The following is a 23,082-nucleotide window of genomic DNA, read 5'->3' on the forward strand; positions in this document are numbered from 1 at the left end:
AATTTCAAAGCGAGGCTTGAATTGCATGATGCCTAGAAGTGCGCCGCCGATGTTAATTGGCTGTGTGTAAGTGGGCAGGTCCAGGTGGAGGGAGGGGTGTATGGAATGCCGTCTCCATGGTGACAGGCTCTGAGTGAATTGCAGAACTACTCAGGAGTGACATAAGGAAGTGACAAAAGTGGGGACGACTGAGTGCTGAAGGGCCGCCCGTTACTGCGACGTTATCTGGTGAGAAGTTTTCAGTGTTCTCAGAAAGTTCCAATACAGCGGGCCACGGCCACATAGACTGCCACAGAGCTGAGCCGAATGCCTTCTGTGTGTGAGTGACCTGTATGAAGCGAGGACACCGGGGGGAACCTCCTAGTGGAGCAGCGGTACGTGGCAACCAATCAGCTTCTCTCTTACATTTTCAAAGCTTAACTGGACAAGCTGAAGACAGAAGCTGATTGGTTGCCATGCACAGCTGCTTGGTTTTGATGAATTTTGTAAATTATGTGGAGATTGCCTGTGTATTTATATATATATATATATATATTTCCCAGTGAGCACAATCCCTCACTATACAGACTATACAAAAAAACCCTACACCCTAACACTCCCCATGGGGGGCAGGAACAGGAATGTGCCACCAAGAAATCACACAAAGGTAATAGCAGTCTTTTATTACAAAAATGTAAAGGTCACATATAAGACAACAACCATATCAAAACATGGAGTATAAATAGTACAATCATATTGGCGTCTAGAACCAATGCAACTGCCCTGTTATACATATAAATGTATTGGGATGTTTGTGATTTTCTGTACACAGGCGGTCCCTGGGTTGCAAACATCCGACTTATAAATGACTCCTACTTACAAACGGAGGGAGACAACAGGAAGTGAGAGGAAATCTACCCCTAGGAAGGGACATTCATTCCTGTAAGAGTTCTCATGGGAAAAAGATGTCTCCACTAAAGCTTTATCACTAATCCTTGTTTCCACAACAACCCAAAATTTCCAAGATCCAATTGTCATAGGGACAGAAAGTGAGGTGAAATCTTCTGAACAGGGCTACAGCCAGCAAAATAAACATTACAGGGGTGTTAACCCTTCCCTGTGCTATCCAAAAAACTTAAAAATGATTTTTTTCTGCTGGCGCTGCAGTTAAAAAACTTACCTGTTCCGACTTACAAACAAATTCAACTTAAGAACAAACCTACACTCCCTATCTTGTTTGTAACCTGGCGACCCCGGACCCCCTGTATTTTTGTTTATACTTTGTAGAACATTCTGGTAAGTGCATATATATATATATATATATATATATATATATATATATATACACACAAGCCGTGGCTTCTGAGGTAGGGAGTCTCTCAAGAAATACGTTGGTCCTAGACTTCAACATATTATATGTTCTTGTGTCTTTAGATATGGGTTTTGTCTTGTATGTGATGTTTAGATTTTTGTAATAAAAGGCTGGTATTTTACCTTTGTGCGCTTTCTCGGTGGCACATACAAAGTCCAGTTTCCTATCCCTGCCCCCGATAGGAAGGGGTAGGGTGTAGGTTTTTTTTTTTTTTGTATTATTTTGATGAATTCTCTTCAGACGAGGAATAGGTCCCTGCCAGGGGAAAGGCTCTGTGTAATCCGCTCATTTAGACGCTGCGTCACCCACCATTGTCTTTTTGTCCCTGATAGATGAAGAGGTGAACTCTTATTGTTGTAGCATCCCCGGAGTCTCACACCTTCTTTAGACATCTCTGAGATCTCTTTCCTTTAGGCCCCATTCACACCTAGCGATTTGATTTTAATGGGCTGCCCTACGCACCACAAATAGATTTTTGCTGTGCTCATTTTTGTGCATTTTTAGCATGTGCTTTATTGCGCTTTACAAAACACGCGTCTGCTTGCCGCGTTTGGGATTCATTTAACAATGAATGGCACCACAAATGTGACCCTTGTTTGTACCACATTGCGTAAACAGGATTTTACATGTATTTACAAAACACAAAGGTGTGAGCGGAGCTTAGGGTCACCACATACATTACAATGTTAAAGTATAATCTCCTTTAGGTCTGCTAACAATTATGTAGTTCAAGGACCTGTCTGGTTACAAACTAATTGGAAAGTTAAGTAGGTCATCATATTACATAGTTTTAGTAAATTTAATTGTGTGGTCAGATTGGGACCTTAAGCCCTTTTTCACACTGCCATGGCTTTGAATCCAACACAACTTTTCTTCGCGGCTTGAATGCAACTTCTTTAAAGTGATTGTAAACCCTCACCTTGTAAAACAACCCATTCAGTTTATAATAGAAATGAAAAACATTATAAATACTTTTTTTTTTTTAATTATAAATTATCACATTCCCTCTGTTCACAGCTGCATAAGAGGTGGGGGGAGGAGAAGCCGCAGTACACTGATCTTCCCAGTGAATGGCTGTGCAGTGGGGGTGTATCAGGACAAGTCTGATAATTCCAGGAGATCACACTGACTTCCCAGCGTAGCTAGAGAACTGACCACAATGTGTTCCCCTGCTTAGTGTGGTTAGTTTTTAATAGGAAAGCAGGGGGACTAGCAGGAACACACCAAAGGGATTTCACACAAAGGAAGCAATACAAAGAGAACAGGATACTTTCTCATACAAGTACATGGCACAGTAAGCATTGCCGGGAGAAGGTCATCCAGCTCCCAGGGCCAAGGATGCCAAACTGCACCCCCCCCCCCCCTTCACTCTGGGTTAGGGTCAAGGCACCCTCCCCCCACGCCCAAATCCCTGCAATAAACTATTGCGCCCAGGGCAACCGTCCCTCCTGCCCACGCCTTGTCCCAGCCCTGACAGTAGGCACATATCAGGAATAAGAAGATTTGGGGTAACAAACGCTTTAACAGAAGTCAATGCAAGTCGTGTTGAAGTCGCTCCAAAGTACTGCAGGAACCTTTTTCTAAGTAGGAGCGACTTGAGTCGCACTGATTAGAACGCTTCCATTGCCGTTAATGGGGTGGGACTTGTCATGCGACTTTGAACTCTCAAGTCGCATGACAAGTCATGGCAGTGTGAACCAGGGCTTAGGGGTGCCATACACATCACAATCTGAATACACAATCTTTGTTCAATCAGTTTTAGATTTATCAAAACTATGTGATATGGGGATCTACCTAGTCTACCTAAACTATCTCATCACTTTGAAACCAGTCAATCAGGCCCTTGCAGAGATTGTACAATCAGATTGTATAGTGTGGTAAGTTTTAACCATTTGCCTACCGGGCCAGTTCTGACACTTCTCCCATACATGTAAAAATCTGTGGTTTTTTTTTTTTTTTTACTAGAAAATTACTTAGAACCCCAAACTATTTTTTTTTTTTTTTTTAGCAGCAGAGGCCCTAGAGAATAAAATAGCGGTCATTGCAATTTTTAATGTGACATGGTATTTGTGCTGTAAATTTTCAACCTCAACTTTTTTGGAAAAAATACACTTTATTGAATTTCAAAACAAAATATAATATGTAACCTAATTTTTTTTGTAAAACATGAAAGCTGATGTTACACAGAGTAAAAAGATACGTAACATGTCATTCTTTAAAACTGTGTTTCTCAACTCCGGTCCTCAGGGCACACTAAGGCTCCTTTCACACAGCAGTCCGTCAAACGGACTCCGCCTTTCTCAGTGGGGGATCGAGCCACCGATCCCCCGCTGAGCAGGAGGATGACAGATTTGTCTCCATGCTGTGTGCGGAGACACAGCTGTCAGTTCCCCATGCATCTCTATGGCGGAAATCGGATGGGAACGGACCGTCCGATCCGTTTTTTTTTTTTCTTTTTATTATTTTTATTACTTTTATTCCTATCACAAGGAATGTAGACATCCCTTGTGATAGAAATAAGCAGTGACATGTTCTCCTCTTCATGGAAAGATCTGGGGTAAAAAAAAAAAAACATATTTCTCCTCTACAATGTAAAGCTTTAGAATAGAAAAAAAAACACACACATTAATCTCATGCTGTGGAAAAAAAAATGCCTTGTTTACATTGGGCCGGAAGTGGCTTCATGACGTCGCTCCGGTCCTCCTAGACCTAGACCATAGAGATGAATGGAGGCCATATTTCCTATGCTTATCTCTGTTACCAGCCGTTGCAGTCACCGGAGCTACTGATCATCCAGGTAAGCCCAGGAACTACCCCTTCTCCTCCCGACGCTTCTAAAAGTGATCCAGTGGCTAAGCAGCAGCTTTGACCACTTTTAGTTATTAGAGAATCACTGGCTGAAAAAAAAAACAATATCAGGGTTAATGGCATATTGCTACAGCCATAACCCCAGTATTCCACTTCCAACCAAGGACGTCATTTGACTATGGCCCAGTTGGGAAGTGGTTAAGGTTAACCATACACAGGAGGCTCATGTTTTTTCTATAACAGACACTTGGACACTTATTGTTATATTACAGAGGGGATGGGATGATTTTATATCAGTGGCTTAACAACCACTTTAAGTTTGTCCATAGCTCAGTGTACAGCGCAAATAGGTGGGTAAAGGGAACTTTAATAAAGAAGAGACATAGTATGTCTTTTCTGCATTAAAAATGCCGCCTGTCCATATTTTGTTTTTCATTAAAGCTCCCGTTTTATCACTTCTTATTGCCTTTTAAACACAGGAAACAACCTTTAAGCATCATGCATGTTTTTTTTTTTCTGTGCTGTCTTTTCCACATAGCTGCGTCAACGTTAATATGAACCTGCAAACCACTTTAAAGTGTAACTAAAGGAAAAACCTTTGTCATTTTGGATAGAGTAAGGAAGGGTTTTAACCCTTTTGTGTATCAAAAGGGAGACTTCCTTTCAATTCCTGTGCCATAGTCAAAACAGAAAGTGAGAGGAAATCACTCCAAAGTGAGGACATTTTAGGGTGTCACCAGGGTTTCCAGATCTATTTTTTTTGCTATGACTTCTATACTCAACAAGTATATATGAGTTTTATATGAACTGATGTGATTTTAAAAGAGAAGTCTTTTTAAAGCCCGTGGTGTGTGAAACACACTCAAAAGACTTACACCCGGTGCATAAAAAAAGTGCACACACGCAAACGTGAACACACAAAAAGTGCACAAGGCGTACACACATGGCCCTCCTCCGAAGAGGAAGGGCCCTGACCCTGATCCCCCGGGGCGCGAAGCTCCTGACAGGGACTGAGGTACTCACTTAGGTCCACCCAGCCGAAGCCGGGCAGACCCCATTCTTCAGGGGGACTGCCGAAACAGCCCACCCCGAGTACTAGGTAGGGCTCCCCCGAAGGGAGACCCCATGGGGGAGGGCGAACTAAGCCAAAAGGCCATATCCACCCCCTCCCAAGACTTACAGGGCAGGCCCGAGGACCTACGCCATCCAAGTCGTGCATTGACAAAACAACCAAAAAGGGACATACGTTAACACACAAACAAAGAAAAACAGAGTGGGGAAAAGGGAAGTGGAGAAGTGCTGGGTAGTGCCTAAGTGTTAGACCTCGGCAGGCCCCCCGGCCAGGAATAAAAAATTCCTCTGGTGTTGGCCAAAAGGCCCACCCCAAGAGGCAGGTGCAGAAAAAGTGTGATGGTGCAGTGACCAAGGTGCCACAAAAACTCAGGTGAGCTGCCCCTCACCAGTGAAATTGAGGCACCCCTGGGCTGCCACCCCAGGGGCACGTACACCACGGGCTTTTTCGGTCTCAGCCCCCGGCCAGACCCAGTGTAGCCCTATCCCATCAGGAGGCATCAGAATTTTAGACAGCTTAGGGAGAACCTGCCTTCAACTGGGGACAAGCCTTTTGCAAGGCCAGATTCAACCCAGGAGGAAAGGTTCCCCCACCACCATCCGCCATTCCTTACCAATCACATCCAGGAGCAGTACTAACCGGAAAATTGGCGAAACCGGCTTTCCCGCTCCCTTCAAACTGACAGGGGCGGACCTATTCAAATCAGAAGGCAACGGACCCATCCGGCTTTCTCTGACAGTGCCTACTTCCCGGTCCTCCAGTTACGCCCAGAGCGCCCCGGTTCATTTCAGCCCCTGCCGATACTAACCCTCAGGGTCCATACCAACTGATAAGAACAGATACTACACTTGATCTTAGCCAAAAGGCCGAGAAGCGATTTTAAAAGAGAAGTTTTTTGGTTGAAAATGTAATCTTTATTTGCATAAAAGATATACAAAAAACAATACTTTTGTCGGGGTACATTCTCCCCTGTACTGCGACGCAGCGCATAAATACACTACATTACAATACATTTCCGGTCATACTAATAAATACATTCAATCACGTACATTCATTCTGCGGTATGATGTCTGATGTGTTGTGCGGAGTAAGGATACCCCGAGCCATCACATCATGCATGACGCCGCAATACCCCTGAAGCATGAAACTAAATAACATTGTCTATACGTTACGTTACTCAAACTGTATCAATACTGTAACATTTCAAAAAAGCAACAGGTGTGATGGGGGGTGGGAGAGAGGGGTAAGGGGAGGGGAATGATTTTAAAAGAGAAGTGTGGGATTTAAAAAAAAAAAAAAAGCACACCGGCTCTCTGCTCTGCCCCTCCAGCGCTGTGGAGGGGGTGGGAGCAGCTGGCTCTCAGCTGCTCACTGAGAGTCTGAGCCATCTGCCGGTCAGGCATTGGGGTGGATCCTGACAACAACCGATGGCAGTCTTTAGGCCGCTGTCTGCTGAAAACGGGTCAGAGAAATGCAGAACTAAGTGCACTCCTGTGACCTACTAGAGAAGTATGGCCAAAAGAGCTTTGGATCCACAAGAGCTTTGGTGCTACTTAAAGCGGAGTTCCACCCAGTGCACATTTTTTTTTAAAAAAATACCCCCGGGACAGTCAGGGCTAGTACATTCCACAATGGCTAGCCTCTGATCTGTCCCGGGTTGCACTTACCTTTTAGGAGAAATATTTACCTTGAAAAAGTATTCTCCAGCGCTGCCATCTCAGGTGTGGGCAGCTTGAAGCCAGCGCGATCCTCTTCTGCGTCCTCTTCCTTCTTTGGTCCCACGATGCACTGCACCGGCCCCGACGTCACTTCCGGTGCGCGCGCGTCATCCCTCCACAGCTTCTGGGCATGCCCAGAAGTTGTTTAGAAGGGAATGACGCGCGCGCGCGCCGGAACTGACGTCGGGGCCGGTGCAGGCGCAATGATTCCTGGGAGCGATGACGTTCAGCTCCCAGGAATCATTGCAAAAGCCAGGAAGTGACGAATCGCCGCGGCCGCCGAGGGGAGGAAGAAGGAAGTAAGGTAAGTATATTTTCTCTACAAGGTAAGTAAAAAAAAAAAAAAATTGCGATTATCCATTTGTTTTTCAGGTGACCCGGAGCGAGAAGATGGAGGTAAGTATAAAATTAGGGTGGAACTCCACTTTAACCATTAATATATTTATGTAAATAGATATATTTTATTATACTTACCTCTTTGCAGTGATACCTTAACCACTTACCGCCCGCCCGCCGTCATATGACGGCGGGACGGTGCGGCTATTATCCTGGGCGGACGTCATATGACGTCCGCCCATTCAAGCACGGCAGGCGCGCGATCGCGGGCGCGCCGCCGTGCACTGCCGGTGTCGGTGTGTCCCCGGGACACAGGCGGTCACCGGCAGGGGGGAAACAGCCAATAGGCATGGCTGTTTCCCACGTGATCGGCTGTGTTCCAATGACACAGCCGATCACAATGGAGGCGGCCGGGAGATGACCGCGCATGCGCGATCGGGAGCGCGCAGCGCGGTCATGTCGGTGGCACTGTGTTCCGTAGGAACACAGCTGTCACCGGCGGTAGTAAACAGTCACTGACAGTGACTGTTTACTATGTGATCGGCTGTGAATCCATTCACAGCCGATCACAAAATGTAAACACAGAGCAGTAACTGACTGTTACTAGCTCTTCTCTCCTCATACAGTTTCCAGTATGAGGGGAGAAGAGCTAGAAATAGTGAGTTACTGCTCTGTACACATGTACAAAGTAAAATCACACTAAAATCACAGTAATAAAGGTCCCCCCACACAGTCCTCAGCCCCCCCCAATGTCACCTGTCACCCAACAGTCACCTCATCAGTGCCCAGAAATTGACACCCATAACGTTCACATGTGAGCGCAGCGATCGCGGGCAAAATCACCGCGATTCTGCCCGCGATCCGGAAATCATTGCAAATTGCGGGACGCCTGTGCGTTGCCCGTGATTTGCAATAGCACCCCAAACGCTGTGCGATGTTGCCGCCATTTCCGCCTGCCGAATCGCAGTAACATCGCGCAAACATCGCATGACGCCCAAAAAAGTACAAGAGTTTCTTTGGGGCGTCATGCGTTGTTTGCGTGATGTTACCGCGATTCGGCAGGCGGAAATCGCAGCAACATCGCACAGCGGGCAACGCACAGGCGTCCCGCCATTTGCAATGATTTCTGGATCGCGGGCAGAATCGCAGTGATTCTGCCCGTGATCGCTACGCTCACATGTGAATGTAACCTAAAGTTCACCGGTCACCAGAGACTGCCATCAGTACCGCCGTGCACCATCGCCCGTCACCTGTCACCCATCAGTGACCATCGCCCCGTCACCTGTCACCCCATCAATCACCGTCACCTGTCACCCCATCAGTCATCGTCATCTGTCACCCCATCAGTCATCGTAACCTGTCACCCCATCAGTCATCGTCACCTGTCACCCCATCAGTCACCGTCATCTGTCACCCTATCAATCATCGTCACTTGACACCCCATCAGTGATCGTCACTTGTCACCCCATCAATCATCGTCACATGTCACCCGGTCAGTGATTGTCATCTGTCACCTCATCAATCATCGTCACCTGTCACCTCATCAATCATCATCACCTGTCACCCCATCAGTCATCATCACCTGTCACCCCATCCGTCATCGTCACCTGTCACCCCATCAGTCATCGTCACCTGTCACCCCATCAGTCATCGTCACCTGTTTGCCATATACATGCAATCACTTACTGACCGCCTAACGACTATATGCGTCGGCCATTAAAAGCTAAATACTGGGGTTATGGCAGAAGATAGCCCCCATAACCCCGGTATTTTTTGAAACGGCGGGCGGTCGGCTTTCAGATAAGGGTGGTCCCAGTGGCGGATTCGCCGCGGAATTACCCTTACGGTGCAGGGGAAGAGGTGCCCCCCCCCCTCCTGCCGCGTCCCAGACGTTTTCCCAGCTTACCGGACCCGCCGGCAGCGGGGAAAACTATCCGGTCCCGGATCCTCAGAGACAGGAAGTCGAGTGAGGGCAAGATGGCCCTCACTCAACTCTATGGTCTTGGAGGACCGGAGCTACGTCAAAAGACGTTGCCTAGCAACCGGTTTAAAGGGCCGCTTTTTTTTTTTGCTTTTTTTTTTTTCCTCTTTCAACAATTTTTTTTTTTTTTTTCTTTTTTAGTGTAGTTGTGAGGTGTGAGGTCTTTTTGACCCCAGATCTCACAATAAAGAGGACCTGTCATGCCTATTTCTATTACAAGGGATGTTTACATTCCTTGTAATAGGAATAAAAATTATCAAAACATTTTTTTTTTTAAACTGTGTAAAAATAAAAAAATAATAAATAAAATAAATAGGAAAAAAAAAAAAAAAAAAAATTTAAAGCGCCCTGTCCCCGTTAGCTCGCGCGCAGAAGCAAACGCATACGCAAGTCCCGCCCACATATGTAAACGGTGTTCAAACCATACATGTGAGGTATCGCCGCGATCGTTAGAGCGAGAGCAATAATTTAAGCCCTAGACCTCTTCTGTAACTCTAAGCTAGTAACCTGCAGAAATTTTTAAAATGTTGCCTATGGGGATTTTTAAGTACCAATGTTTGGCGCCATTCTGTGAGCATGCGCAATTTTGAAGCATGACATGTTGGGTATCTAATTACTCGGCGTAACATTATCGTTCACATTATGGAAAAAAAATTTGCTAAATTTACTGTTTTCTTATTTTTTAGATCAAAAAAGTGATTTTTTTTCAAAAAAATCGCATTTGGAAGACTGCTGCGCAAATATGGTGTGATAAAAAATATTGCAACGATCTCCATTTTATTCTCTAGGGTCTCTGCTAAAAAAAAATATATAATGTTTGGGGGTTCCAAGTAGTTTTCTAGCAAAAAAATGATTTTAGCTTGTAAACACCAAGTGTCAAAAATAGGCCCAGTCTTAAAGTGGATAAATGGACAACTTTGTGTAAAGCGCTACTTGGATGTTAGGCCTATGTATGTGGCCAGGCTGTGAAAAAGTGTTACATATGTGGTATCGCCATACTCAGGAGGAATAGCAGAATGTATTTTGGGGTGCAATTTTTGCTATGTACATGCTATGTGTTAGAAATATTGCATAAATGGACAGCTTTGTGTAAAAAAAAATGTGTTTTCATTTTCTTTCCACATTTTCCAAAAACTTGTGGAAAAAAATGACATATTCAAAAGACTCATTATGCCTCAAAAATTATACGTTGGGGTGTTTGCTTTCCAAAATGGGGTCATTTTATAGGGGTTTCCATTGTCCTGGTGCTCCAGGGCCTTCAAAAGTACGATAGGTTGTCAGGAAATTATATGTGAAATTTGTGCTCCTAGAATGCCGGACGGTGCTGGTTGGATGTTAGGCCTCTGTATGTGGCCAGGCTGTGAAAAAGTCTCACACATGTGGTATCGCCATACTCAGAAGGAGTAGTAGAATGTGTTTTGGGGTGTAGTTGCAAGTATACATGTGCTGTGTGAGAGAAATAACCTGTTAATACGGCAATTTGTAAAAAAAAATAAAATAAAAAAAAAAATCTTCATTTTGCAAAGCATTGTGGGAAAAAATTACAACTTCAAAAAACTCACCATGCCCCTTATTAAATACCTTGGAATGTCTACTTTCCAAAAAGGGGTCATTTGGGGGGTATTTGTACTTTCCTGACTTTTTAGTGTCTCAAGAAATGAGATAGGCCTTCAGTACATCAGGTGTGATCAAGTGTGATCAATTTTCAATGATTCGCACCATAGCTTGTGGACTCTATAACTTTCACAAAGACCAAATAATATACACTTACTTGGGTTATTTTTACCAAAGATAAGTAGCAGTATAAATTTTGGCCAAAATTTGTGAAGAAAAATTACTAATTTGCAAAATTTTATGACAGAAACAAAGAAAAATGCGTTTTTTCACAATATTTTCAGTCTTTTTTTATTTATAGCACAAAAAATAAAAAACCCAGTAGTGATTAAATACCATCAAAAGAAAGCTCTATTTGTGTGAAAAAAAGGACACAATTTTTGAATGGGTACAGTGTTGCATGACTGAGTAATTCTCAGTCAAAGTGTGAGAGCGCTGAAAGCTGAAAATCGGTCTGGGCAGGAAGGGGGTGAAAGTGCACTGTAGGTAAGTGGTTAAAGTTGAACTTCACTCTCCTAATCAACATTGAATATTTTAATCCTTATGCTGCTGGCATTCATAATTAGATCAGAAAGTATTTACTTGTTTTAAACTTTTTTTTTACATTTCTTTAGTTACTGTATATACTCGAGCATAAGCCGACCCGAATTTAAACCGAGGCACCTAATTTTACCAACAAAAAAAAACTGGGAAAACGTATTGACTCAAGTATAAGCCTAGGGTGGGAAATGCAGCAGCTACTGGTAAATTTCAAAAATAAAAATAGATACCAGAGGCTGCGGGCATGGTACAGGACAGGAAGAAGCTGCGGGCATGGTGCGAGAGATGCAGAGGCTTTGAACATGGTGCAGGAGATGCAGGGGCTGCGGGCATGATGCAGGGGCTCGGGCATGGTGCAGGAGATGCAGGGCTGAGGGCACGGTGCAGGAGATGCGGGCTTGCAGGCATGGTGCAGGAGATGCGGGCATGGTGCAGGAGATGCGGGGCTGCGAGCATGGTGCAGGAGGTGCAGGGCTGAGGGCATGGTGCAGGAGATGCAGGGCTGAGGGCATGGTGCAGGAGATGCAGGGCTGAGGGTATGGTGCAGGATATGCAGTGGGGGTCTTACCTACCCATCCCGAGGTGCCTTACATTTTTAAAATGGTGCCGCCTGGCGCAACACATTGCGCATGCGCCGTCTGCTCGAGAATGACCGAGTGAGTACGGGCTTTCTCAAGCGGCGGCGGCGCATGCGCAGTGTACCTGTCGGCCGGCCACCGCTGACATTTGGTCAGCCCCAGGGAGAACAGGTAAATGACTCGAGTATAAGCCGAGGTGGGCTTTTTCAGCATAAAAAAATGTGCTGAAAAAGTTGGCTTATACTCAAATATATACTCTACTTCCTGGTTTCTTGCCTAGGCAAATGTCATACATCCCAGGAGTCCTCAGGAGAGGAGGAGGGGGTTCTCGGCTAAGCACACTCTTCTGCCCTGCATGTGTAAGCGCAGGGCAGATAGATTCCAGGAAATGAATGCTACATGAATCATTGGCCCTTACTCAAGATGGCCATGCCCAAAAATGCTAGGGGGATGTTTTTTTAAAGTGATTTCTCAACAAATTAAAGCATATTAAAAATCAATTAAAGTATAACTAAAGGCAAAACTTTTTTTTTAGTTTTGGATAGAGTGGAGATGGATTAGAGCACTTGACCATTTTTATTGCTGTCTGTGCACCCCGTTAAGGAGATTAACCTTCTCTTTGTGTTTACCATTATCATTGAAAGTGAAAGTAAAAGAAAATCCCAAATGTTGGGTTGTCCCCAGAAAAATACTAGAAGTGAAATCTTCCAATGGGCACACCAGTCCTGGTAACCTGGGGGTCCCCAAGGAATTCCCTTAATTTGTAGGGATTTCCTCTCACTTCCGGTTTGGCTATGGGACAGGAAGTAAAGAGAAATCTCTGCAATGGGACACAGATGGCGAAAAAAAAAAAAAAATCTGACAGGGATTATAACCCTCCCTTATTCTATCTGACAGGGATCATAACCCCCCCCCCCCCCCACCCCTTATTCTATTAAAAACAAAGAAAAAAGTTTTGCCTTTACCTCTACTTTAAATAGTGTTTTTGGTTTGTTGTGCTCAGATTCAGCAAGGATCTGCTTTAAACTCCTATTTCTTCTTGTAGGCTTTTTAATTTGAATAAATTGCAGATGTGCTACCATGATAAAATTGCCAACCTGGTATATATGATTAGATTCTTTCACAGATCATAACAGAGAAAATGTTGTAGCTAAAGGGATCTTTTTTAAGAACGTTCAGAATTTTCTTTGTTAAATCTGATATGCACACCCATTTGATGTTAAACAAAAGGTTTGTTGTGTCTGGCCACGTATATATCGAGCAGTAGCCACCCTACATATGTAAACTAGGACATGTTGAGCTGACTTTGTGTATGTAAATGAAAATGATTGTGAAAAGAAATAGCTGCCTGTTTGTAGCTTTGGCACCAAGCATGGAATACACAATAGGTGGGCTCAAGACAGAGTCTATCTGTTCAGACATGCAAATGACCATACTGAACACTCCCTAAATTCATGGTGACTTTTGTTTTTTTCTTTTGCTTTTGTATTTCACAGTGATTGTGTACAGCCTGAAGATAATGGAAACAGAACAAGAGGATGTAATGCCAGAATCGGCATTTGATAAGGACCCATTTCAAATGACAGTGGAAGATGTGTATGATATCTCCCATGTAATAGGCCAAGATCTTCTGAAGATCAACAAAGAGGCTCGTGGGGTATCAGACATTGTAGCTGCCCTTCAGTTTAAGATTGTCCGAGTTTTGGAGGTCCTGGAAACTTTGGTGAACCAGTCAAGTCTTACTGCAGAGGAGCTCAAAATGGAACGCGATAACCTAAAAGCTGAGGTTGAAAGGCTACTAAGAGAAAGCTCACAGCCTGGACAGGTATCTGTGTAGTTCTGTTTTGGCCAGAGAAAAGCAACAATCGGATCTCTCCTATGTTAGGACCTTTTCACACAGAATGGCTTAAAAAAAAAAACATAGCAGTCAATCCCAGTTATTATTCAGCTTTTAGCTGGTCCGTTCAGTGACCCATTTCATAATGTTAACATTATGGATTTCACACTGTGGTGAACTAGGTTAATTTAATGAATGAGTTTTGAACTACAGTGTTCTTTCCATGCATGCGTAATGTATGAATACAACATTCTAGTGTGAAAAAGGTCCTAATGTATTTATCACATCCCCGTAAATTGTTTAAATGGTTGCTTACAAGAACCCATGCACATAGCACTTTTGCAGCTCAAGCTGAGGGCCAGGTAACACAATTATATATTTTTTTGACTACACACGTGAGGCGTTTTACTGCACAAAATAATAATTGGCGTTCAAGATCATTAAGCAGATCATGGTTGCCAAAATGTCGGATACAAAGTCACTTGCTCAATTTTCACTTTGATAGTAATGGATTCATCTTCAGCTTCTCATTACTTAGTGAAATAAAACTTGATAATGTTAAGTAGTTATTTTGATTTAAAATCACACCCCACTCTGAAATATTGCCCTATTACAAAAGTATAAATATTCAAATAAAAAACTAAATTTGAAATGATCTCCTAACAAATCACACTGCTGCAATAAATTCCACACATAAACTACAACCTTGAATTCAGTAATCTCTAAATCCAATGCAGCACTGTATAGTAAATTACAGATATCACAAAAATAATTAAATGTGAAAAATAAGCACACGCATATAATTTACCCTGTGGACCACATAAATATTAATCATACGATGTCAGTCGAACCCAAAATGACAACACCCAATGAGATGCAAAACCATCATGACAATATACAGTAAGTTTTATTTCACTAAGTAATGAGAAGTTGAAGATAAATCCATTACTACCAAAGTGAAAATTGAGCAATTGACTTAGTAGCCTTTCTAAATGAAATCGTATTTATAAAATAATCTTCACACCAGTGTTCCACTGAGTGCTCAAAGTGCCTCTACCTTAATTTTGACAAACACTCACCATAACACCATGCCTCTCTAATTAAAAAGGTAGGCGTGTAAAGCTTTGGATTAAAACTGTTAGATTCTGCAGATCCACTTGGCCCTGGATAAACTAAAGAGCTTTTTATCCTCCACAGAAACCACTGTAATAAAACATAAAAGAAGAAACTCAATAGTGTGACAACTTCAAAACTAGTGTTTTAAAAAAGAAGAGATATACTTACAATGAGAAGTACATAACACGTAGCTGCCACTGGGTGGAGAACCTGAAGACTGTCCACTATACAGGGGCCTCCCCCAATCTCGGCAGACGGAGAACATCAACAAAGAGACAGGAACACTGCTAGCCCTGCCCTGGCCGTGCTCCTGTTTGTTGCGTTGCTCCGTTCCTTGAGTAGGAGAGGCACCTGTATAGTGTTATTGCTGAATATGTACTTCTGTTTGTTGAGTGTATCTCTTTTTCAAGAACTCGTTTTGAACTTAAACTATATTGAGCTTCTTTTTTTTGTTTTATTACAAAAAAAAGAGCACAGAGCAGGTAAGTATTACATGTTTGTTATTTTTATTAAAGAAAATATTAGACTTTACAATCTCTTTTAAAAGACACTGATCTTCTATCGATAAACTCTTATCCAGTGTAGCGATATCTTTCACTAAATAATTTGGTGCGTAATTTGTGCAAAAATTAATCAGAAAATACAATCATAAAATTAGTGAAAATTCATTGGCAAATATAAAGTGTAAAATTAATCTCCATAAATTTCTTTAGTGTATAGTCTATTAATAAAGTCCATCGGAAGATTCCACCTTCCAGTGGCTGTGCAATTCCACACACCCTTATATTCTTCAATATTCCACCTCAGTGCCCTTCACCCCACCTCTGGGTGGCCTCTTGCCTCTCACTTGCTCCAGTGGACCTCACTGGTTAGGGAAGGTCATAAATGCTTTAGAAGGGTTTCACAGGCACTCGTCTCCTACTTCAGCAACCAGGTTCCTCAGCTCCATAGAATGATGGCATATATAGAAAGCAGAAAGGAAGATCCAGTAGTGTAGATCGTTAACTAAACTTTATTAAAATAAGAATCAGACTCACATTTTAGAAGTGAATATACAACATAAACTCAGTTGTATAACCTGGTGTTCGCGGCTCTGCCCAACTTACGCGTTGCGCCAGTCAGTTTTCTCAAAGGTTTAGGCTCGAGCACTCTGAATGGTAGAGGTATAGTAGTAAGGTTTTAGATTAGCGCAGGAAGTGTTTTATATTTATATATAATCATCAACAATTTCCCAATTTCTCTTCGGGATTATTTATGTATTCTGTATCTTATCGAGACTTCCCCATCCAGTGCTTTCTTTTCTCTGCAAACAGCGTTTTTTTTCAGGCTCTGACATGCACTGTCTGCAGACAAGGAAAATCTATAGAGGAAAATGTGTGAAAGCATAGAGCAAAATGGTAATGGGAGCACCATTATCTTTTGTGGAGTTTCCTCATCTGCAAACTCTGCATACTGGTTATTTTACTGAAAAAACTGCCTTTACAGAGAAAAATCTGCAGTGGACAGGGCAAGCTGGTTGAGAGGAAGCTGCATAACAGCAATTAAGGTGCCTGTTTCCTAATATAATGTTGGATGCTAAGAGCAAGTTGGAGTTGTAAATGCTGCATTTTAAGGCAAAGGCATTGTTCACCCCTAAAAGAATGCAATTTCTTTAAAACAAATTACTTTGACCCCGATATCCAAAATATACTTTATGCAAAAGAATGGAAAAAAGTAGGGCTGAAATAAATGTAATTTATCTCTTTCTTGTATAAAACGCTCTGTTCTCATGCAAATCACTAAAATAAAATTAATATACAAAAGTTGTTGTGAGGAAGAGGGCAGATAATTAGAACAGGTCGTTTCTATATCCCCTTGTCTACAGTACATTCATGATTGCCTGGCATTTACAGGTGGGAGTTAGTAAGTGGATAGAATGTGTAGTAAAATCTACTTTGTACCTGACAGTACTGTAAAGAAATATGGATAGGGTAGATATAATAAGAAGTAGCTATTGTAAAATTAGATATTTTTTACTTTTAATTACATATTTGATGTTCACAGACAGATCCTGGGCCAGACAAAATGATCATTGATCTGACAGACCCAAACCGGCCACGGTTTACACTGCAAGAGCTGAGAGAAGTGTTACAAGAACGCAACAAGCTGAAGGTTCAGCTCTTGGTTGCTCAAGATGAGTTGCACTGTTATAAAAGGTAATCTTTTTTCACTGTCCTGTTATTGGAATAACCTGTCTATTCTCTTTTGCACAAATAAGAAAAGATTGAATTATATATTTTTTTATCTTAGTGGTGTCATTCCTCCAACTGAGGACCACATCATTATGCTGGAGGACGAATCCATAATTACCAGCTCTCCAAGGTCAAATGAAGGCAAAAAACAGAAGTCATCAGTGAAAAGCCTGTAAGTATAATTCATGTTACAGCATACTGGCATTACATGTACTGTAATAATAAAATACAGATTAATAGAAAACTTTGAGGCATTGACAATTTTAATCCACAGTTTAAAAAAAACATAGTAAAGCCTTGTTTACACAGAGCATACTACAGCGTACACTCCTGCAAGGTTGTGTTTACCTCCACAGGGATGCACAGGTGTTCCGTGCATCCCTGTGCAGGCAGTCCGACTGATGTCATTTGGCATGTAGCAACTGCACGAAACACAGGTGTTGCTCCCAATTTAAAATTCATGTGGGTGCAGGTGCATGTCCCTGAGCTCACACTGTCTGCAGTCAGGGTCATGCGCCTACACCCACATGGATGTCAGATTTGTAGCAGCGGCTATGCCCATGCAGCCATTTCATCCCAAATTACATGAATAGGACTGCTTGCATGGGGATGCGCAGAACACCTGGGTGGGTAAACACGGCCCTCCACAGGCATAGACTTTAGTACACTCCATGTGAACGAGCAAATTAGCTGGAATTCTGTAAGTGATGTTTTGTTTGTGTGCACTAATAATAATTTTATTATCTTAATGCCCCAGCTGCTCTATTTCCTCCACAATACACCTGTGGTTATACCCTTAAAATATTTAGAGTGGTAAATTCCATATTCCTCTCGCTACTATGGAAATCGGGGTCCTGCTAGAGTCAGGCTGGAGCAACTCCAGAGGTCTAAGGATACAGGGGGCCTAGCTTTCCCAAACCCCTGGCTGTAATATCTGGCAGCCCAGCTGCAGCAGCTGCCAAACGGCATAAATGATATCGGTCGAGGGGGAAACACACACTGATTCCACATTAGCTGTGGCGTTACACTGTGTAGAAGCTCAGACTCCCCCGGAAGCCCGGCTCTTATTAAAGTCCAACAAAAGGTACCCCAAGTATAGGCTATTACATATTTGGTTCAAAGCAAAACAACTACAAAGAGTGCCAGGATTTACTGTACTAGTTACAGCCTAATCTGTAACAATACTTACCTGGGACTGGCAAAGCTGCAGTGTGCAGCCCGGTTGCTAATATATGGTGTTACTCACCTCCGCCACATTTTGCTTTGTTTATTGTATTGTTAAAAGTTGTTAATAAAAACTTTATTCTGATTTAAAAAAAAATAATGATTTTAGTATCTCTTTAGTAAAAATAGCATTTGATGAACATTTGTGCAACTATTGCAGACCTAAAAAAAAATCTGTATTATTTTTGTTTTCTACTGGTCCTTTACTTTTAGAAAATGTATGGTGTGGGGGGTCTTTTACAAACTCTGAAAGCTGTGAACAATGGTTACCTCCGGATTTTTAGAGTACCGTATATACTCGAGTATAAGCCGACTTTTTCAGCACGTATACCGAAAAAGCCCCCCTCGGCTTATACTCGAGTCAGGGTCCCCACTTACCTTTCTCCGGTGCAGTGCACATGCGCCGCCGCCGCTCGGGAAAGCTCGTACACGCTTGGCTATTCCCGGGCAGACGCCGCATGCGCGGTGACGTTTTGGTGCCGGGTGGCACCATTTTTAAATGTAGGGTGCCTCACCGAAAGGTAAGTGAGACTCCTTTGCAGCCCCTGCATCTCCTCAGGAGATGCAGTGCTGCTGGCATGGTACAGGAGATTCTCCTGTACTATGCCCACAGCACTGCATCTCCTGTACCATAGCCTGTACCATGCCCACAGCCCTGCACTGTGCCCGCAGCCCGTTTTGGGTTTCGTAGTGGGCCAGTTGGGTCCAGTAGCTGCTGCATTTCCCACCCTAGGCTTATACTCGAGCCAATACGTTTTCTCAGTTTTTGTGGTAAAATTAGGTGCCTCGGCTTATACTCGAGTATATACGGTAAATTGTTTTTATTTATAATTTTGCGCACCTTCAGTTTTCATGATTTCACAAAAAGGCACAATTTAAAATTTACAAATATTTGTTATGTACTAATTCAATACAGTTTTAGCTTATATATTTAGAAGAAATTTAGCAGAAATTTTGTAAATTTTGCCATGTACTGTATCCACTAATAGTGATTTTAGTGAATTTTGAGAGAGCTCATGAACATTTGTGCAAATATCAAGGGGCCTAAAAAACGTATTGTACTGGTTGTGCTTTCAGACAATATATGGTTCGGGGATCTTTTACAAATTCTGAAAGCTGCAAGGCAAAAATAAAAAAGCAATAGAAAAATTGCAAGTGGCGCGAATGGCCTGACAAGCTTCACAAAAGCATGAAAAAACAATAAAGAAATGCATGTTAAAGCGGTAGGCGCTTTAATGTAATCATCTCAATCATAAATTAGGCCTAAAGCCTCATACACACGATCAGACTATTGTACAAAATATACCGCTTTTGAAGCGATCGTACAATAATCTGATCGTTAGTACACAGCTGTCCGAAATTTTCTAAAGCGAAAAACACAAACATTTTTCTCGTTCTATACCAGATCGTAAGAGTTTTGTTTATTCAGTACAGTTTTCATCTGAAAATGCAATAAAAATACAATACAACACATTACATCACTTCAGAATTTTTATTCTGTTATACGAGAATTTTCGTACTTTAGTAACCTATTCGTTTACGATATGGAGAATAGCATCCAAAAAAAACAATCATTCATCCGATAATCTAATCGTGTGTACTAGGCTTAAAACTGTAATCTGTTGCATTAAAAAGTGCATGTTATACGCTAATATCAGTGCATGGCATTGTCATTTTCTTTTCCTACTTTAACGTCATTTACTATGATTTGTTTGTATTGCGCACAGGTCACTTTTTTTATTTTCTGAAGTGGACATTTTGCACTAAAAACGTGTGATAAAAAGAACATTAACTTTAGTCTAACTTTAATACTGAACCTAGCACTTCACTCAAATCCATAAACTGAAAGCTAAACTCAAGGATAAGCAAATATTCTCTAAATACAAAAAGTATGCATATTCTTCTTTGGATCTTAAGAAAATGCTTGGAGCATCCCCTCTTGTGCCCCTAACAAGGAAGAAATGGACTATCTAGGTACCCAAGGATTACATCATCAATAGAATTGAAGGATATGGATTTTTTATCCATAGTTAAAAACAAAGACAAATGTCCATAACGATAAAGTACAATTAGAGAGACATTGCAATAATTCTTAGTTTTCCAAGCTGATGTTTGCTAGTAAGGTGCAGTTATTCTTTGGACTTATGCTGAGTCCTCCACATATTTCACAGTGAAAAAACGCTTCTTCAGGGTAATTATAGACAATTTATCTATAACAAAACCATCAAATATCAAAACAATGTAATCATGGGTAAAAAGTATGATGCATGAGGGAGGAAGAGCTTTGGTTCTTACCCAAGAGAGCGGCCAAACAGAAGTAGCAAGGATACGGGATGCCAGAGGCACTCCCCCACTGCGGACACAGGGGGGCAGTATGGCAGGCACACGTTACCAGGTACTAGAAATTAATATAAAATGTAATAAAGTATATTTTACTTTGGCAGGGCTGGTAAAAGTGGTAGTTCTCATTGTACCGCAAAAGAGGAGCGAGAAAGGCAAAAAAGAAGGGCCAAAGGAAAAAAAAAAAGAGGGGAAAAAACAAGGAAAAGAAGGGGGGGGGGGAGGGGAGAAAATAGCTAGTAGAAAAAGATAGGAAGGGAAAGGAAAGGGGAGGGGTGGGGAGAGCAAGGGAAAGGCCTAGAATGTAGAAATGAAATGAAGGGAAGGAAGGAGAAGGGACCCTGAGTTTCCTGTTGACATGATTAATATCTCTGTACCCATTCAAAAGTATGCAGAAGAATAATCTGTCCAAAAATGCATTGCATTATGGAAGTTGATTATTCCCACCCACACATGTGTATAACAGAGAGAGAGTAACCATGTTTACTCTCCCCCACACATGTATGACAAAGGGAGAGAGACCCTGATTACCACAGATGTATGACATAGGGAGGATGACCACCAATTATTTATCAGGCGAATGCCGCTCAGCAGGGGAAGGGGCACATGGCATCTTTCTATAGAACGGTTTGTAAAATGTTGCCAATTTGACCGATATATAGTGTTTATAGCCCTTTTACATGTTATCTGTTTTTGTGTTTCTCAGGTTCTCATTTCAACAAGAAAAACAAGCAAAGTGATTTGGAAATCAGCTGCTGCTTTTGCCTTATGTATTTTTACTATAAGAGAAGTATTTGTCATTCCAAGAGGTTCTGTAAACTGGCTTTACTTTGGACCATCAGATATTTTAATGTAGGTATACAAGACTTACCCAAGTGTAAAATATGCTTTATTACAGTAATTGTGTTCAATGCAGTTATAAAAGGAACTGGAAATGTGAAAGGGGTTAAATACTGGAATATATTTATGAATAATCACCATCAACCTATTGTAGATTATGAGCAGAACCATGACCAATTGACAGCCAAGGATCAGTTCACATATAATCAGATGTTATTCATCATTATTCTAACAGTCTTTCAGTAAGTGCCCTGACTTGTCTTTGCCAGGGTTATTAGTGGCTTTAAAGCACATGGCAGTAACATTTACATCAATCAACCATAACAAGAAGTTCATCCACCATAACTCATTTAGGCATAGACTCCACTACACCTCTGAAGTTATGCTATGGTGTCTGGCACCATGTAGTCAGAAGCAGATCCTTTGGGTCCTGTAAGTTGTGAGTCGGGCCACCTTGGATTAGACTTGCACATCCCACAGATCCTCAAATGGCTTAAGACCTAGAGAATTTGGGGGCCAATCAACAACTTGAATTGATTGTTGTGTTCCTTAAACAATTATTGAATACATCTTATCAGGCCATCTTCTTCCATTGCTCCTGTGGTCCAGTTCTGATGTTCACGCACTCATTGTAGGTCCATTTTGCTTTAAACATGGGTCATCATAGGCACACTAACTGTTCTGCAGCTATACAGCCCCATACATAAACTTTGATGCACTGTGTGTTCTGACACCTCTTTATCAAGATCAGCATAAACTCTTCTTGCAATTTGAGCTACAGTAGCTCCTCTATTCGATCGGGCTATATGGCTTAGCCTTTGCTCCTTGCATGCATCAATGAGCCTTGACCGCCTATGACCCTGTCGCTGGTTCGCTATATTCCCACAAGAGCTGCAGTTTTTGAGGCGCTCTGACCCAGTCATCTAGCCATTACAAATTTGGCCCTTGTCAAAGCCACTAAGATCCTTACACTTGCCCATTCTTTCAACGCGATGACTTCAGGGACATCTCTTGCTGCCTAATATATCCCACCAACAGATGCCATTGTAAAGAGATAATCAATGTTAATTTTAACTGTCAGTAGTCATAGTGTTATGGCTGAACAGTGTTATAATTGTTATCACCTTTTCATTTGAACATAGGTAAGGCATTACCTTTGTACCAAAACTTTGCCCATTTTGAGCTGCATGACAGGATAACGTTACTGGAGGGATGTTAAACATATTGTACTTATCTACTTGGGGTGCCCAGATCTGTCACCAAACCGCTTAAGATTCCCTTGTAACTTTCGACTTGCACACTTCTACCCCAATATGACATAGTTTAGGTTTCGTGATTGTCATCTCATGTACCAAGATTCCAGGGAAGCACAGGGAAGGTAAATACATCATGAATAATGCCCTTTCTATAAAGAATGGGCAACGTACAGGTCCACATTAAGAATATAGCTATAGCTACTTGTATATTTGTGCAAGATCTAAAGTCAGTAGCCAGGG

The 23,082-nt window shown here is 42.1% G+C and overlaps 1 protein-coding gene across 1 annotated transcript; it reads left to right on the forward strand.

Moving 5' to 3' along the window:
* Positions 1 to 84: 84 nt before the first annotated feature.
* RILPL2 (Rab interacting lysosomal protein like 2) lies at positions 85 to 21,826 on the forward strand. Its single transcript, XM_082244241.1, has 5 exons — positions 85 to 228; positions 13,495 to 13,823; positions 16,995 to 17,146; positions 17,241 to 17,354; positions 21,453 to 21,826. Exons 2-5 carry the CDS (start codon positions 13,518 to 13,520, stop codon positions 21,484 to 21,486), a joined length of 606 nt encoding a protein of 201 aa, XP_082100367.1. The 5' UTR covers positions 85 to 228; positions 13,495 to 13,517; the 3' UTR covers positions 21,487 to 21,826.
* The last annotated feature ends 1,256 nt before the right edge of the window (positions 21,827 to 23,082 follow it).

This window comes from Pelophylax lessonae, assembly GCF_965119305.1.
Source record: "Pelophylax lessonae genome assembly, chromosome: 1".
In the NCBI taxonomy this organism is placed as follows: Eukaryota; Metazoa; Chordata; class Amphibia; order Anura; family Ranidae; genus Pelophylax; species Pelophylax lessonae.

Excerpts from the sequence above, each read along its gene's own strand:
- RILPL2 (XM_082244241.1), top strand. The coding sequence starts at position 13,518 with ATGGAAACAGAACAAGAGGATGTAATGCCAGAATCGGCATTTGATAAG. Across the intron at positions 13,824-16,994 it reads AAAGCTCACAGCCTGGACAG|ACAGATCCTGGGCCAGACAA; the intron begins GTATCTGTGTAG and ends TGATGTTCACAG. Across the intron at positions 17,147-17,240 it reads GAGTTGCACTGTTATAAAAG|TGGTGTCATTCCTCCAACTG; the intron begins GTAATCTTTTTT and ends TTTTTATCTTAG.